This window comes from Martes martes (genome assembly GCF_963455335.1).
Source record: "Martes martes genome assembly, chromosome: X".
NCBI lineage: Eukaryota > Metazoa > Chordata > Mammalia > Carnivora > Mustelidae > Martes > Martes martes.
In genome coordinates, this window is record NC_137897.1 from 34,985,762 (window position 1) to 35,004,909 (window position 19,148).

Below are 19,148 nucleotides of genomic sequence, written 5' to 3' on the forward strand. Positions count from 1 at the left end.
TGCTTTTAAGGTAATTTTCAAAAACATACTTTCTGCAGCACTTTTCTTTCTTTCTCTCTTTTTTTTTTTTAGCAGGAGGATTGATTCAGATAACCTAGTCCCCATGACAGGAGATAGGGAGCAAATCTGCTTTTCACTGCCATTTCTCAGCATTCTTCCAGAGGAGTTGGGAGTTCTGGGTGTCCGTGAAACAGGATTTCTATGGATGATCTGACTAGGGAGAAGAGATCTGGAATCCACATAATTCTTTTTAAAAAAATGTTCATATGGCAGGAGGCTAGACCACATTTTGTAAGACGTAAATGTCACTAACGACATAACAACATCATCATGGAGGTGACTCAGAAATCACTTCCGTCCTGCCAAAGCTTGGACTGTCCCTTGAAGATGGGGCTGTGAGTTGGAAGGCTGCCTGCCACTTCCTCTGGAGGTGCCTGCGAGTCCCCGTGGAAAACGATGGCATCTGAAATTCTTATCCACTCCGACATCTAAATGTAAGAATATTTCTGGAAACATGGGATAGTGACAGAGGCAATCATGCAAAGGAAATTAACTGAGAAATCTCTTTAGTGAGAAAAAGGGGTGAGAAAACAATTCTCAGTGCCTGTGGACTCGGGTACCTCTGGGGTCTTTTAGCTAGCTTCCAGGATTTGGGGGCAAACTGCCCCAATGCCCAATGGTGGCTATTTTTGGTCACGTGAAACAAAACTCAGATAGAAAGTCATCTCTTTGCTAGATTTCTCATCTATTGCTAAAGTACTGACGGAGGCAAAATCACCAGCATCTTTCAAAACACAGCTCAAGTAAGCGAACAGTAACAATGGCAGAAATAGATTTTACTAAAATACATAAGTAATCTGGGACTCCTTTCCTCTCAGTTAAAAGTGGCATTGAAGGGGTGCCTGGGAGGCTCAGTGGATTAAGCCTCTGCCTTCAGCTCAGGTCATGATCCCAGGGTACTGGGATCGAGCCCCGCACTGGGCTCCCTGCTCAGTGGGAAGCCTGCTTCTCCCTCTCCCTCTGCAGCTCCCCCTCTCTCACTCTGTCTCAAATAAAATCTTTAAAACAAAACAAACTGCAGTTCTAAAAGGACGGAAGCAGCATGTGGGAATGAGGGGCTCTGCTAAGGGACCAGGAGGGGACTGCGACCTGCGACCCGAGGCTAGCCACTCAGCCTCCCTCTAGACTTTCCTCTCCTTTTATGTAAAACCAAGACCTGACTCCAAGCAGGAGTTTGCTAGATGCTGAGAATTTAGAGCTCTTGGATGACTAATCTGAACTTTGTTTGGCTAGCGGAACAAGCAGGTTTTACACCAAAAAATAGTAGCAGGTTGACAAATGGATGGTCGGGGCTTTGTTTTTATTGTAAAACAAAAGAGAACAACAAAAACATACCATTCCTGAAGTTCAGGAGAAGGAATGAGACCTGCGGTTCCATTTTTGGAGTTTTCCAGTTTACCCTGCCACCAGTTGTGATCGTCCTTACTAATAATCTGGATAATGTCACCAACTCTGAATCGGATGCCAGCTTCTTTGCAGGGGATGAGGTCATCCTTTGCTGGATCGTATTCAAATTGTGCTCTTACATAGATCTATAAAACAGGAGTTTGTGAGAAGGGCTGCCACGGCGATGTGAAAGAAAACAGCTCTAACATAATAACCACACACTAACACTTACAATACGAACAAGACACTAGATGGTGAAGCCAAATGAGGCATGGAGATAGGACACCGAACTGCTACCACTACAAACGGATGGGCGGCCTCTGATGTGTACAGGTTCAAGCCTCTGCTGTTCTTAGTTGTTTAGTAAAGATCAAGACTTAGCTTCTGCTTTTACTATAACAAACTAGGTCTCTAATTATAGAGAGGTATGCTTTCCATTTTTAAATCTGCATGTATTTAGCTAATGTTATGGGCACGTTATCTGTCACGATCACGTGGCAGCCTTGACACCAGATACACAGACATTCACGGCAGGTTTTAACCTCAAAGCAGCACGTGACACAAAAGCAGCAAGCACTGTGTGTTGGTATCTTGCTGTAAACTGCCTACAGGACAGCCGGCGGTGTGGCTACACGCCGTTGATAAACTGAAATGTAAACTGCTTTTAAAGCATTTAAAAAATTAATCGTGTTATTGAGCTTTCAAGGATTTTGGCTTTGTATCTGTATTTTCCTCTTCTTAGAGAAGAAAAATGACAAGGGGTTATCATATGGCAGCGTTGTAATAATCACTGTATTTCTAAATGCTTTAAATAAGGTGATGGATATCTAATGTTGCATCACTTATGTGGTCTTAAGAACAAACTATGGGGGAGTTCTGTCAGGTGCCAACTTACGCACACTTGAACTTGGATGCCAAATTCCAAGAAAATTCCCCATACAAATTCTATCTCTTGAAATTAAATTTGAGTATTAATGTTTCGGTCACTGTAAAACCAACCTGAAGGCTTTGGAACTACTGTGTGATTATTCTGTTCAAGTTTCCTTGTCAGAAATGCAGCCTGTAAAATTACTAGGTCTCTGCCTCTGCACCTGAAATGCACACTCTTAAAGTGGGTGGCATACCGGAAGCTGCCTGCTGGTGACAGGCAGCGTGTCACTTTCCCCAGGTGACCCAACAGTGGCATACTGGGATGCAAAGCCAGGATGTTCTGAGCTTTCATCGTAAATGGCTTTCAGATACCCACAAGCAAATACAAATTAAGAAAAAGCCTTAAAATTTCTGAAAATTACTGCTTAAACATGGTCGTCAGCACATATGCTTCAGTCATTCTTAGAATTCTAGTTTTGTGACCCTTAACAATTTTTTCCCCAACTCCAGAGGCAGGCCTGTAAGACCCCCCCCCCCCGAAAGGCTGAATTCTTAAACAATTAACACAAGGTTATCAGGTTGAAATTACAATAACCATCACAGCTATAAAGATGTGAGGAAAAAAATCCTTATAGAAAATTAGTTATGTGTAATGTGTTAAAATGAAATGGTACAAGCTCTCAATGCTTAAATGTTATGGTCCAAAATGCAGACATTATGGGATGGAAAGGGTTAATAAAGGATTGGCTATTCGCAGCTCAGTTTAGAGAAGTTTCTATAGAGGATATCTATTCACCTGTCGTCCTTTTGGTTGGGTGGTTGATGGCAAGTCCTGTAGAATAAAGCCAACCCAGGAGAAAAAATTTTCATTTACTTTTCAAGAGTACAAGGTAATTTGTGTGTTCTGTTACAATATGGTTAAAAAATGAGCTAGATTTCAGTTGTAAAGAGATCACAAACATTATTCCATTTCTCAGAAATGTTGAGTTATCGAAAAAAAATCAAACCCAGGCCACTTAGCAGCAAGCTGAGGAAAGCAGGTAAGTTTAAGCAAGAGAGAAAATGTGTTCTTAAGAAACAACTCAGCATCTTCAACACAAAAGCCACTGTGAGTGAAACGGCCCTATTAAAAACAAAAAGAAAACCCCAAACGTAAAAGAGCTGTTGCCCTTTTCAACTTAGTCACTGCAATCATTTAGGTTTTGAGGAATTCCATGGCTATATGGATTTTCACCATCTTTAAAGTATTACATGTTAAAACTATTAGAACGAATTCCATTGGTAGCCTATTCGGAAGTTAAAAACAAAGGTCATTAGGAATTTCCTCCTATAATTTCTCTTACTGATATCATTCTGTTCGAGATGATCTCTAAATTATTGATAATTTTATCGACTGAAGACAGTTGATGTGTTTTTAAAGGGCACGTGGATAGCAAATGAGCGATACTGCTGCGTTTAGTAAAACTCGCGGTACAGTTCAACAGCAATATCAGCAACTTAAGATTTTGTTACCCCGAAAGATCAGACGCTTGCACCTTAAGTGCTTCCGTTTAAATAAATGAAAAACAATTCTTTTCATATTCCAAAATGAATAGTTCTGAAAAAAAAAATGGTCAGATTCCAAGTTCAAGTCAAAATATCAAGTACTTTGTGTTAAAGATGTGATAACAGCGTGGCTTAAGTGCAGTTGGAAGCCAGTTCCTTTTGCTTTTCATATCCAGGCAAGGCTTATAATTCACAAAAATATGTGCACGGACCACAATAACAGAGGGCACACCAATTCGTAACGTAGATAGCGGAAACTAAAACAGGTTGCTGATATCACTCAGAATAGACAACTACAAAGCCCGAGAATACCCAGATGCCTACTCTGCAAAATCCTTAAGTTTCTTCATCTCTCTCCAATTAAAAAAAATTTAGAAATTTCAATAAATTGCCATTTAGGATATCCTTTGGGTAAGTAAGTCTGAGCAAAGTCAGAGAGGCGCCAGTGGGGTGACACAGAAATATTTTGAGCATGACCAAAGCGATCTTGAACTCCAGTTCTTCCAATTTAACTAATTAAAGGGATTTTTCACGAGAAGAAAATGTTGAAAAGATTTTCCAGGAGTAAACTGCATTGTAGCTGTAGTAGCCTTGTATATCGGCAGAAGACAATATTTTCCACTGAACACATGTAACTGTAACACTCATGGCAGGTGGCACCAACAGAATTGTCACACTTTGCTGTGTGGAGCTAGAGTTCTTACCGAAACAGAATTGTTAGTGCTGCTATGACCATTAGCTGGGGACTGCCTGGAAGTGGAGGGGGAATCTCTCTGAAATAAGACACAAGGTTCATTAACACAGAACACTGGCACAGAAACAGAGATATTCACATTAACAGTTACAACCACAATCTGACAGCCGTTTCCTCTGAGGTTTTTTCTTTTCTTTTTTTTTAGCTATAAAGGTGCTATACTGACTTACGTGCATGATTTCACAGAAGTATGAGAAAGTTTTTGCAGTCGGAAGATTCACATATTGTATGCGATGACTGTGTCATTCATTAATAATTTCTCTCCTGTCTCCAATACTCTATAACCTTGGCTGACTTTAAGTGAGACCCGGAAAAGGGAATTGATATTAAAAGCCAATAAAATCCAATTAAAATCCTTTTATAAGGACTGTAAAATGACAAATATTACTGTACACTTATTGTGCTGAAGATCCCAACTGCCTAATTTTTTATTCAAAATTAGGTTGAAAAGTACTTAATAGTTTTTAAGTACCTCAGTGTCAAAAATTACTGAACGACTCATTTGAAGTGAAACAAATCTAACTCCCCCCTCCCCCCAAAAAACTTCTCATGTTGTAATCACCTTGGAGTCTTTCCAGGACAAATATTACTAATGAGGGTAAAAGACAGACATCCACAAGAGAAGAAACCTTTATTCTTTAGATCATTTTAGGAGACTGATTAAAACAATAACCTCGAGCCTCTAAAAATATTACACTTCTGGCAAAAGTCCCAGGAGGCACAGCCACTCTCCCTAGATCTGTCTTCCTCAGTCACAGTCCTCTCTGGGCTCCATTCCCTTTCTGTCCAAATCAAATTTAAAGACAAGCATAAAGAGAGGAAGAAAATATGCACTGTAGCATTTCTGGTTTAGTGGAGTCCTTTGAAACCTTTGAGATGTACATGTCTGCTCAAAAGACATTTGTTTTTTCTAGAAGATATACAGAAAACTTCTGGAGCTTGTTAGCTTTTTGAATAATGGGCTCCCTTAGACGAGCATTCTCAAATGCTCATGAGCAGATCGGTTTCTAGGTGCCACCCCCAGAGAAGCAAGTCAGCTGGACCAGCGTGAGGGCAGGGTCTCCCCTCTTTTCCCGGGGAATACTGACGCGGGTGGCCAGAGAGCCCTTCTTTAGGAAGTATTGCCCCAGCTGGGAAGAGTCCAACCACAGGCTTGAATTCTGCCAGGGTACCAGAGTGTCAAACAGGGTGGGGGTAGGGCTAGGAGGAGAGTATCATTTTTCCTACTATTCAGAAGTAAAAAAGGTAAGGAGGGGGCTCTTCTGACTCAAGTGTAGAATTTGTATGTGTAATACTGGTCCCACCCTAAAACTAGTTCCACCACTTAAAAAACATAAGAGAAACTTGTATCTTAATAACTAACAATATCCCCTAGTTAGCTAAGAAAACACAAATCAATCGTATTCATTGAATGTCTTCAATGCTGACAAATGGTATGAGGACCACCTACGATGTTAGAATATTAGAATGCTTCACATGAGAGCTGTGTGTGACATTCTCTCTTCCCTGGAAGGTTTGTGTTCTAGGTTACAAATTACAAAACCATGAAACCTGGAGCAGAAGTAGCTCTCTGTTTTCTTTTGAAATATAGTATTCACTGAAGTTCCATAAAAAGCCACCAAGAGGAGCTCAAAACCTGATAGAACAGAAACCCCAACTGTCATGGTGCACTAAAAAATATCCTTGACCAAACTACAAATTCTTAGACATATCTTTGATAGGTTCGGAAAACAAAGCCTCTGAGTTTGCTTGTGAGATCGATAGCCTGACTAGGGTCTGGAAGAGGCACTGCAATTTCTCCCTCAACTTCTCCTGAGTACGAATTCAATTTTCTAGATGAGTTCCAATAAGTTACTTGTCAGTCTTGAAAATCATCTGTAGGAAATCTGTACTTCCCACCGAAGTACACAGACTCGGGAGATGCAACGAAAGGAATCAGCTTCAAATAATTATGCTCGAGCTGAATGTGCAATGACTGAAGGGTGACAGACCCTTCATGCCAGCCTGTATTTCCAAATACAAAAAGAATAGATTTTAGAATCTCATTTAATCACCGACACAAAACTGGATAATACAGGTCGGAGAGCTACAATTTCTATACGATACACCTACCGTGAGAAAGGAACCTCGGGGTTGTATTATCCTAGAAAACTTACTTGCTTATGAATCACAAAGTGTTCCAAATTGAAACGATTTCACAGAAGGTCGCAAAAGCCTCTACTCCTCTTGGAAAGTCAGTTATCAACTCCTCATGGACTTAACATCTGTCCAGGGACTTGTCACAGTTTTTTTGTTTTTTTTTTTTTTTAACACCTCGGTCTTAACAGAAATAGATCACTTCTCAAATTCTTGGAAAGAAGAACTATCTGTGTGATTTCTTAATAAGGGAAGTGAATGTACTTCCTGGAAATATTATTGCAATTATCTTTCTCTTTTTCCTCAGAGACTCCATTTGTTATTAAGCCTTCTGTCATTACTTGGAGCTCCTCGAGATTTGGCTGCCCTTCCAGCCTGCAGACAGTTAAAGTGCTGAGGAGTTCCCCATGGAAGCAGGGCCGAGTAGGTGAATGGAACCTACTCTGTTCCGTTATCTTTGTTGTAAAATTGGTGTGCAGTGATCAACAGCACAGGCAGAAACAATTTCCCAGAAAGCCAAAACATTCAGCCATCAGCAGACAGTTAGTTAAGAACCCAGAGGAGACAGGGGTGGCGGGGGCGGTGGGAGGGGGCGGGGGGTCGAGCTGGAGCCATTACCTCACAGGACGATGACTGAGTGCGGTAACTTGGCACTATCTTGAAGGTGATACTCCCCCGCATTTCCCGCTGGAGGGGGAAGAAAGGAGAGCTTGCTTAACACACAAATGTTGCACACAAAGACACGTGAGAAACCACTTGAAATGGGGGGGGGATTAATGCAAGCCAGCTGAGCACGCAGGGGCCTAAAACAAAATGGAGTTAGAAGGCAGGGGCTGCTCACAGGAATAGACTTTGTTCTCGGGAGAAACCCTGCGAAGTCAAGGCTGACTGCCTTGTTCGGGCAGCAGCGGTGGAACAGACCCCCCAGCGGTTCCCTTTTTATAGACACACAGAAACTTCTAAGTGCTTTTCAAAAGTATGAACTGAGCCAGACGACAGAATAAGTAATTACACAAAGATGGCATTTGGTCTGCTACACGATGATGGTGTATTTGCTTTTCCTTTCATAATGTTGGCCTCACGGTTTTTGCTATAGTGAGTTTGTGTGCTTATTTCACACTTAAGAGATATTCATAATGTGCGAGGCCACTATACTGTGGCAGGAAGATGGTCCAGGACCAGAGGTCCAAGACATCTGCCTCTGCTCAGTACAACAGTGAACACAGGCCTGGGACCGTCATTCTGCTTTTTTAATAAAAGGCCAATTGTGAACACAGATTTTGGCTAAGTACGGTCAAAAATAGCCAGGTCTACTGTGTCTTTCCTTCCCTCTGTGCTGCAGAGAAATCCGATACAGCAGGCTATGACTCAGCTAAACAGAACAAGGCTTCTGACATTGCTGATGTTAGCAGAATGGAGGGTGGGGAGAAACGAGTTCACATATACGCACAATTGGAAAGGTGATCTTTACACATCTGCTCAGTAAGAAACAAGATCGAGGAGGCAAGGAGACCGTCGAAGCCCATGCTGCTCAATGGGCAAGAGGCTTCCAAGCTCTGTCGCATGTAAACATTTTCCCAGTTGTCAGTTCTTATGAATGTTGTAGAAAGTCAAGTCCAACAAACAGTGGGACCAGAAAAATACTCTGATTACAGGAGAATACCACTTATTCATGCATTATAAAGCAAGCTAACAAACTGAAAGTCAGTCTTGGAAAAAAGACAAAGAAACTTTCATGTACTCACGAGCATTTTCTGCAGCTGTTCCACTGTTTGGTTAGCCACACTGATGCCGTTAATTTCTCGAATTTCATCACCGACGTGAAGTGTACCTAAAGAAATGACACGGTTACAAACACAAAATGATGTATGTAACATTTATAATAATGTCCAAAGGCAGCAACATAAGTAATTAAAAAATTAAGCTAACTATTGAAGGCCAATGTTTCAGAAAACAGGTACAGATTTGGCTCATTTGGTAAACTCACCAAAACGGATAGATCTACTTACGGAAGACACACTTTGGAAAGATGGCTGTGGAAATCTGCTTAGTTCTCTGAGAGAGGCACTATGTATCGTGGTTTAAAATGACGGTTTCTAGATCTAGCCTGTCTGGGGCAAATCTCAGCTACATCCCATACCAGCTTTAAGATCTTGGGTAGGTTACCAAAATATTCCATATCTCAGTTTTCAACATTTACAAAATGGAGATGAAAACAGTATCTATTTCATATGATTGCCTTGAGGATTAAGTTAGTTTAATACATGTAGAAGGATCAGGAGTGTTCGTGGCACATGGTAAAGTACCACTGAAGTGTCTGCTATCATTTCCTACCATTTTCATCATCATCATCTACCAAATAAGATGCAGAGAATTGTGATAATTCCTGTATAACACTTAACTTACATTAGACAAAACACAATCATTTTATAATAATTTGGTAGGCATTTCAGGGTCCTGTCATACTTCAATTGGAAAGAGAGCCCAAGAACCAATGCCTAAATAGGGAGTTATGTGAAATTTTACTTCCTTATTTATAAATTGTGCACGTTTACATACTGACCTGGCATCGTTATGAAAAGCTCACAGCATTTGTAGAGGTACACACACTAAATGCACATAAAGAAAATAAGACCCCTGAGATTTGCTTCAAAATATTCCCTGGGGGTGGACAGTAGGGGAAGTACAGATGACATTGGTGTGGTTGTGAAGTAACAGTGATTCTAGTGGGTTATGGGTACGCAGGTGATCGCTGCACTCTTCATTCCACTTTTCTCTACTTGAACTCACTGCACTATTCTCTCTACTCATGTTTGAAAATTAACATAATAAAATAAAAATCTGTGGACTTTTGCTTCCTAGTGTGGCTGGTCAGTCACTAGAAGACTTTCTTACAACTGTATCCCATCTAGGGCACACCTATTGAAGTGTTCCTAGTCTCACAAAAGGAATACAAATTCCTTTTTTGGGGGGGGTAAATAAAGCGATAGAAGTTTATTAAGTGAAGATACAGAAAAAACTCTCAAGAGTGAGAGGGGTCCCGATGGGGTTGCCGCTAAGGAGTACAAATTCCTAAGAGCACTGCCTACTTCCATCCCCCACCATCGGCTGCACATAAGGACCCGTGAGCTGGATCCAGAGTGGTGGCGAACGAAGGGTGGAATGAAACAGTGGAAAGGGTGGATGCCACAGCAGCAGTGCCTGCTAGCCGGATTCTGAGCCTTGGGCCAACGGCAAGTGACAGAAACTGAGCCCAGGAATCTGGAGGGAGGCAAGATCCAGATTGGTGGCACTCCATGGTAGCTAGTAAAAGAGGGAACAAACTCTCTTTGGAGGAAAGTGTACCCAGTCTAGGCCCACAGGACTTCCATTAGTTAGAACAAACAATGAGCTCACAAAGGTCACCAAACATACAGTAAGGCAAAGTCATCAGAAAGAGAAAAAACAGGGACGCCTGGGTGGCTCAGTTGGTTAAGCGGCTGCCTTCGGCTCAGGTCATGATCCCAGCGTCCTGGGATCGAGTCCCACATTGGGCTCCTTGCTCCGCGGGGAGCCTGCTTCTCCCTCTCCCTCTGCCTCTGCCTACCACTCTGTCTGCCTGTGCTCGCTTGCTCTCTCTCTCTAACAAATAAATAAATTTTAAAAAATAAAATAAAAAAAAACAAAAAACAAACAAAATATTAAAAAAAAAAGAAAGAGAAAAAACAGATTTAAATTGTCAAGGAGGACAGCTACTAGAATGATCAGATACAGAATGTAAAATAGCCACATGTTAAAGATTAGAAAAAAAAATAAAGGACCTAATTGCAAGGATGAGCACACAACACGAGATTATCAGATGTGAACAGATAGATTTGAAAATAAAACTAAGAACAAATGACTAGTACTTCTAGAAAAGAAAACTGTAACTGGTGATAGAAACCAGTGAATGGAGGAGTTGAACAGGAATTCAGATATGGCTGAAGAGAATGTCAGTGAACTGGAAGATATAAACAAATAAATTACCTAGAATGCAGGCCAGGGAAATGAGACAGGGAAAACAAGAAACAAGAAATAAAGAAAATAGGAAAAAAAATTAAGAGATATGGAGGGAATGAATGTCTAACACATGTCTAGAGGAGTTCAAAAGGAGAGAATACGGAGAATGGAGAAGAGACAATATTTGAAGAAATATTGGTTGTAAACTTTACTGAACTGATGAAAACATGATTATGCAGATCCAGGAAGAATAATGTATCCTAAAGAGGATAAATAAAGAGAAAGCCATGTTGGAAGGTAGTGAAACTACAGAATATCTAAAGACAGAGATCTTTCCCCCCCCTAAATACAAAGTTCTTAGAACACCCAGAGAGAAAGAAGAGATCACTTACAATTCAAGGACAATTGTAGTGACATCAGACTTTCCAATGTCAAACAATGGATGCCAAAATACAACAGAATGGTAACCATCAACCTAAGACTGTGCTCTCAGCAAAAGTAATCTTCAAGATTGAGGATGAAATAAAATATTTACAGATAAATACCACCTGAGGGAGTTTATCAACAGGAGACTAGAACTAAAGGAACTTCTAGGGATGTACTTTAGGAAGAAGGAAAATCCTCCCCAAAGGATGGTCTGTAATTTGAGAAGGAATGGTAAGTTCATATCTGAAACTAATATACCAGACACTTGTATGTTAACTATACTAGAAATAACATAAGATAGAAGGAACGGGGAGTAAATAAAACCACAACCATTTATGTAAATCCAAACAAAAATTGTCATGTTAGTAATTGCAAATTTGTGAATTTAAAACAGGACAGAACAAAATGCTGGGCAAAATAATATGTAAGTCAAGAGTGTGATCAGATTTAGTGTTCCAGTGTCTTTGGGAGTGGGGTTAAGATACTATTTCACTCTAGTATACATAATGTTAAGTACACATGATAAAATTTCAAGGTAACCACCTAAAAGATCTAAGTAGAGTGCTAAAATTCTAAACTCCCAGAGGGAAAAAATGGAACAAAAAATGAACAAGAAAATCCATTAAAAAATGGGATAAGTATAAATAAAAAAGATGACAGAATCATCACAATAAATATTAATGGACTGACCTTGCCCATTAAAAGATAGTGATCATCAGAGTGCATTAAAAATGTAATTTTCCAATTTACTCAAGATATAGAAAGCCTGAATAACCTTATGAATGTTAAAGAAATTGAGGCAGTTTAAAAAAAAAAGAGAGTCTTTCCTGGGGTGCCTGGCTGGCTCAGTTGGTAGAGCATACAACTTTTGATCTCAGGGTTATGATTTCAAGCCCCACATTGGGCGTAGAGCTTCCTTTTAAAAAAAAAAAAAAAGTCTTTTCTAAAAAAACCAAAATGAAAACCAAAACATCAGGCCTCGATAGTTTTATAGGCAAGTTCTACCAAACTTTAAAGGTACAAATCATTCCAATATTCTACAAAGTCTTTCAGAGAACTCATGAAGGGAGACGGCTCTCCACATCGTTTTATGAGGCAATGTAACTTTGAAACTAAAACCCCACAGAGCAAGACAAGAAAGGAAAATTAACTACCAGCCAGTCTCACTCATAATTACAAATACAAAAACTCTAAACAAAACATCAGCACACAGAATCCAGCAGTACATACAAAACACACACACACACACACACACACACATACACACACACACCCCACACACACAATGAATAAGCTAGGTTTATCTGAGACATGCAGAAGGGGTTTATCGTTAGGAAATCTTTCAAAGTTATTCACTATGTTAATAGATAAAAGGAAAAAAAAACTCCAAATGATCATCTCAGCAGATGAAGAGCATCTGATAAGATTCACAACTCAATCATAATTAAAAGGCTCAGCAACTAAGGATTGAAGAGAACATCCTCAGCCCTAAGAGAAGGCATCTAACTAAAATTCTACAGTAAATGGTACTCTTCACGGGGAATCATGGGAAAGCTACTTTTCAAATATAAGACTAGGAGGAGGATGTCCACGACACCACTTCAATCAGAGATGGCAGACCCTAGTCACACGGTAATATAAGAAAAAGAGACTATGGAAACAATGATGTTGTGGCTTTAATGAAATTTTTTTAAAGATTTTATTTATTTATTTGACAGACAGAGATCACAAGTAGGCAGAGAGGCAGGCAGAGAGAGAGGAGGAAGCAGGCTTACTGATGAGCAGAGAGCCTGATGTGGGGCTTGATCCCAGGGCGGCCCTGGGATCATGATCTGAGCCGAAGGCAGAGGCTTTAACCCACTGAGCCACCCAGGTACCCCTGCTTTACTGAATTTATAGCAACTTATTAAAAATAAGAAACAGAAAATTCATCCTGGAGTCTAAAACCAATTCTCCCGCATGAGTGCAGTCTACTCCTGTAGCCTCTAAAGATTCCCCTGTAGGCAGCAGCAATGCTGGACATCAGTGATCAGGAAGGCATGAAAATGCTTCCGGGGTTACTTCCTGCTCTCTGAGCATAAGGAAAAAGTAAAGAGGTGCTAAGGACAAAAAACAAACAAACAAACAAAAAAAAACCAAAAAAACCCCACAAAAACCACCACCACCACCACCAAAAAACTCCTCATCTCAAAGAAAGGAAGCCTAATTTTTGGATCAGCCTGTCAATGCTAGTACCTATAACTCAGCCCTTCCAAGGACGAGGCTATGCCTGCACGTGCAGATCCTGCCCACCCGAGAGTTAATGAAAGATCCCCTTTCTCAAAAACTCATTCTTTCTTTACCTCAGGCCTTAGCGGGTTCCTTTCTCAGAAGGACTGCAATTACTGTAGCAGGTATTAAAAACTTAATCTAGATTTGCTATCTCTTATTTTATTACTTAATTTTTATATTATTTATCAAACTCTCATTTCCTAATTTAGAAAGAATATATCTCATTCCTGCATGAACGAGAAATTCTTCAACTGTCATTACATATCTATATCCATAAATGAATGTACATATGTATGTACGTATGTCCCAGAATAGATGCCTTCCAGATATCCAGGGGCCGGGTAGGATATTTACTTTATCCTCCATGGTCTTTTTAAAGTCAGGCTCCAAACAGTAATTCAGAGATGTTCGGTAACAGAACTGTAATATACCCTCCCCCACTTATCCACAGGCTGGAGCATGTACAGAAGAATAGGAACAAATGAGACCAACAGTGATTAAAACCAAAGATAGATAACTTAAATAGATCATTATGTGGACCACAGAGTAAACAGATTGTTTATATGCATCATAAAAAATACTTTCTCCACTAGGCTATAGGAAAAAAAAGGTAAGGAGGGAAAGAATCACATATGAAACTTACCTTGCCTGTGAATCATGCCCCCATGCATAATTCTTGCGACAATACAATGATTGAGCTCATTCATTTTTAAAGTGATTCCCTGTAAAAAGGTAAGTAAAATAGAATTACTATTCTTTTTTTTTTGTGATTTCACTGTAGATAATTTTATTTATTAAAAGTAAGGAAAACATTCAAGAAAATATGGAAAATGAAGGAGGAAGACCGTCTGTTACTCCACCATGCCAGGACAAAAATGTTATTTTTGGTATTCTGATTGCTATAATAATGATACATACATTCCATACTGTGTTTTTTTTTTAAAGATTTGTTTATTGGGATGCCTGGGTGGCTCAGTTGGTTAAGCGGCTGCCTTCGGCTCAGGTCAGGATCCCAGCGTCCTGGGATCGAGTCCCACATCGGGCTCCTTGCTTGGCGGGGAGCCTGCTTCTCCCTCTGCCTCTGCCTGCCACTCTGTCTGCCTGTGCTCACTTGCTCTCTCTCCCGCTCTCTCTCTCTGATAAATAAAATATAAAAAAAATTCCTTCTAAAAAAGATTTATTTATTTTGAGAGAGAGAGAGAGAGAGAGAGAGCGCACGCACGAGCAGGAGGGATAGAGGAGAGGGAGAGAGAATCCCAGGCAGACTCCACACTGAGCGCAGAGCCTGATGCAGGGCTTGATTGCACGAGATCATGACAGCTGAAATGAAGAGTCAGGCGTTCAACCCACTGAGACAACTTAGTGCCCCTTAAGGTGTACAATTTGGTAAATTTAACACTACATATGTGAAACCATTACTATAATGAGGAGCATGACTATATCCATCACCGTGAAAAATTTCCTTGTGCCCACTGGTAAACTACTCCCATCTCTGTACCCTCTTTGCCTACGCTATGGCCCCTCACACAGTATGCACTCTTTTTTTGTTGCCTTTTTTTTTTTTTTACAATTCACAGTGTGAGATTTAATCACATTGTTGTATGTATCACTGGTTCATTCTTTGTCCTTGCTGAGTATTCCACTGTATGGATGTATCATTTTGTTTATCCATTCATGGACTGCATTTTCTTCCTAGCTTTGGAGGATGAGAAGTGAGCTGTATTCTTGGGCTAGTCTCCAGCTGGTCATGATGTCTTCTTCTTTTGTTAAGATATGGATTTGAGTTTTTGCATCTATATTTAGGAGGGATACCAGTCTGTAGTTTTCTTTTCTTGTACTGTATTTATCTGGTTTTGCTATCAGGGTAAAAAAGGCTAGCCACTTAATAATAATAAATGCTAGCCACCTAACAACAACAACAACAACAACAACAACAACGTTGGGAAGAATTCCTTCCTTTTCAATGTTTTGGGGAAAGTTTGTGAAGAATTATATGTTTGGTAGATTTCGCCAGTAATGCCACCTTGGAGTTTTCTTTGAGGAATGGTTTTTAACTACAAATTCAATTTTTAAATAGTATAGGGCAATTCAGTGTATTTCTTAAGGGAGTTTTGGTGTGCTTCTGCCTTCCCGGGAATTTGTCCATTTCATCTAAGTCACTGAATTTCTTGGTGTAAGGTTGTTTATAAGATATTCCTTATACTTTTTTATGTCTTCAGATTCTGTAGTAGTGTCACTATTTTATGCAGGATATTGGTAATTAATGTCTTCTTTTTTCTCTGATCAATCTGGTCTTCTCAAAGAAAAAGCTTGTTTTATTGATTTTTCCTCTATTCTGTTTTCTATTTCATTAATTTCCACTTTGATCTTTATTATTTCTTTTCTTTCACTCACCTTGTGTTTAATGTGCTCTTTTTTGTTCTAGTTTCCTAAGGTAGAAGCTGAAGTCATTTAAGATATTTCTTTTCTAATAAAGGTGTCTAGTGTTACACATTACTCCCTAAGTACTGCTTTTGCAGCATCCCAGAAATTCTGGTATATTGTTGTTTCATTTTCATTCACTTCAAAATACTTTTTAATTTCCCTTTTGATTTCTTCTTTGATCCACGGGTTATTTAGAATTGTGTTATTTAGTTTTCAAATACGTGGGGAGTTTTCCCAAGGTCTTCCTGTTATTCACTTCCAACTTAATCACAATGTGGTCTGACAATTACATGCTTTGATATTAATACAGCCACTTCAGCCTCCTTTTGTTTAATGCCATCATAGTATCTCTTCTTCCATTCTTTTACTTTGAAACTTCTATCTTTATGTATAAAACAATTCTTGAAGGCAATATATAATTGGGTCTGTCCCCCTCTCCCACCTGACAACCTCTGCTTCTTAATTTGGGGAATTCAGACTCCTTGCATTTCACAGGATTAGTGACACAGTCAGGTAGAAATACATCTTCTTGCTATTTAATTTTCTTGTTCTATCTGTTCCATGTTTCCCTTGTCCTCTTTTTCTGCCTTCTTTTGGATTAGTTTATTTTTACTTTATTTTCTCTCCTGTGTTGTCTGATTGGCTGTAATTTGGTTTTGTTGTTTTGGTGGTTGCTTCAGTGTTTACGGTATCCATCTTTAACTTATCACAATTAGAGTGATATTATACAGTGTCACATATAGTATAAGAGACTTTTATGAGTATAGTTCCACTTCCTTTCTCCTGACCTTTGTGCTAGTTATACATTTTACGTTTACATGTGATAAGCCCCCAAACACATTGTTGTTATTTTTGCTTAAACTGCCAATTATCTTTTAAAGAGATTTAAATGATAAGGATATCCTTTAACATTTCTTACACTGTAGGTCTACTGAATTCTTTCAGTTTTGGTATGTCTGAAAGTGTTTTTGCCTTTAGTTTTTGAAACATACCTTTGCTGGGTTTTAAATTCTAAGACAAAACATCTCAAGGTTTTGTTTTTTCCTTCAGTACTTTAAAGACACCGTCCTTCTCAATTGTATTGTTTCTGGTAAGAAGCCTGATGCCATTCTTACTTTGTTCCTCTGTATGCAACATTTCTTTTTTTTTTTAATCTGTTTTTAAGATCTTCTATTTATCATGGTTTCTAAACCATTTGATTAAGATGTACCCTGGTATTGTTTCTTGGGTTCGGGGTTCATGGTGGTGTTGTACCTACAGATTTATAGTTTTCATCAGGTTTGGAATGTTTTCAAACATTATTTCTTCAAATACCCTTCTCTTTTTTCTTCACTCTCTTCTCCTTCATAGAATCCAATTAACTATATGTTATGCTGCCTGAGGTTGTCCCAGAGCTCAGTGATGCTTTTCTTTTCTTTTTTGGGGGGGAGGGTGCTCCGCACAAGCAGCGGGGAGGGGCAAAGGGAGAGAGAGAAAATCTTAAGCAGGTTTCACAACCCACAACCAGCATGGTGCCTGACTCGAGGCTTGATCTCATGACCCTGAGATCATGACCTAGGCTGAAAACAAGAGTCAGATGCTTGACCAACGAAGCCACCAAGGCCCCTGCTTTTTTCATTTTTAAAAATTCTTTTTCTGTATTTCATTTTTCATAGTTTCTATTGCTGTATCTTTGAGTTTACTAATCTTTGCTTCTCAAATGTCTGATCTGCCATTAATCCCACAGTATATTCTTCTGCTAAGTCTAATATCTTTGTCAGGTCTGTCAGTTTTGATTGATTATTCACTATGTTATAGGTCATACTGTCCCCCTTCTTTACATGCCTAGTAATCTTTGATTCAATGCTAGACATTGTAAATTTTATCTTGCTGCATGTTAGATGTTTTTTATTCTTATAAATATTCTTAGGCTTTGTTCTGGGATGTAGTTCACTTACTTGGGTCAATTAGTTTGATGCTTTGGGTCTTGCTTTCATGATTTGTTAGGCAGATCTTGAGCAATTCTGAGCCTAGGGCTAATTATTCCTCATTACTGAGACAAGATTTTCCTGAGCACTCTATACACCGTGCCATGAATTCGTTTGCCAGGACAGCTGGTTGGTTAACAGGCAGTGAGTGTTGGGTACTGTTCCCTCTAAATCTTTTGGATGGTCTTTCCTTGGCTCTGGGTAGTTTCCTCTCATAAATGCACTGATCATAACTCAAATGAATACTTCAGGGGGACCTTCTACAGATCTCTGGGGGTTCTCTTCCTGTGCATCTCTCTTTTCTTTGGTCCTCTGTCCTGTGCACTTTAGGTGCCTAGGTCACCTTGGATTCTCAGCTCTGTGTCCTCAATTCAGAACTGCCTGCTCTGCCTCAGTTCTCCCTTCCTGTGTTGTGGCCTGGGAACTCTTTCAAGTCAATAAGGTCAGGCGATCATAGGGCTCACCCTGTTTGCTTCCTGTCTCTTAGGGATCATTTTCTTATGTTGCCTGATGTCCAATGTCTCGAAAACTGTTCTTTTATGTAATTTCGTTTGTTTAAAAATGTTTTTTTTTTTTGGTTATTTCGGGTGAGAGGGTAAATCTGATCCTTGTTACTTCATCTTGGCCAGAAGTAGAAGCTCCACATATTTAATGCCAGACTACTAGTCTACAGAGATTACTTTTTGTTTTCCCATTATTCTCTATTATAAGATAAACTTTCATAACCATATTTTTTGGACTAGACCTGGCGGATCCTAAAAATCACATGGGGACCTTTTAAATAATACAGTCTCTTAAACTCACTCCTTGGATTTAGATTCAGGAAGTCTGGAATGGAGCCCAGAAACCTATATTTTTAACAAGTTCCCTTGGTGAAAACTGGTTTTGATTTTGAGATGATTAAGGGTAGGGGGACGGTCTTATCTTCTTCATTGGAGAACAACACTCTGTTGGAAAGGTTCATGAAAATATCTGAGCCTTTATAATTTAGACTCGGAATCTGCACAATTCCAGAAAATATAACTTTGCTTGGTTCCTATTTTTCAGTTCTTAGAAGTGGTGAGCAAGCAATGTGAAAAACTGGTATATCAAAATGTTTCTAGTCCCAACATTCAACTGTAATGTTCAAGTTTCATTTCCAACTTGTATATTCAATCAGCATGTACGGTTACCAAGAGAGGTGTTCCTGGAGAAATGTTATAAATTCACGTGTAACTCAAATCTAATTTCATAAGGGAAATGATAGTATGATGGGGGTTCAATCCTTGAAATTAATAAATTAATGTATCCGTTCAACCAACGTTATCATGATCCTGTTATGTGGGCAGGCA

At 39.4% G+C, this 19,148-nt stretch overlaps 1 protein-coding gene across 2 annotated transcripts in view; it reads right to left on the bottom strand.

The window, feature by feature from the left end:
* CASK (calcium/calmodulin dependent serine protein kinase) overlaps positions 1 to 19,148 on the bottom strand; it is a 342,806-nt gene that overhangs the window by 23,331 nt on the left and 300,327 nt on the right. The window contains exons 15-20 of one of the 2 annotated variants that reach the window (XM_080794823.1): positions 14,070 to 14,148; positions 8,497 to 8,582; positions 7,370 to 7,438; positions 4,566 to 4,634; positions 3,113 to 3,148; positions 1,396 to 1,592 (exon numbers count right to left, since the gene is read on the bottom strand). In XM_080794823.1, the coding sequence (XP_080650949.1) occupies positions 1,396 to 1,592; positions 3,113 to 3,148; positions 4,566 to 4,634; positions 7,370 to 7,438; positions 8,497 to 8,582; positions 14,070 to 14,148 (536 nt within the window). The remainder of the gene's footprint in view (positions 1 to 1,395; positions 1,593 to 3,112; positions 3,149 to 4,565; positions 4,635 to 7,369; positions 7,439 to 8,496; positions 8,583 to 14,069; positions 14,149 to 19,148) is intronic. The other variant, XM_080794824.1, reaches the window with a different exon arrangement.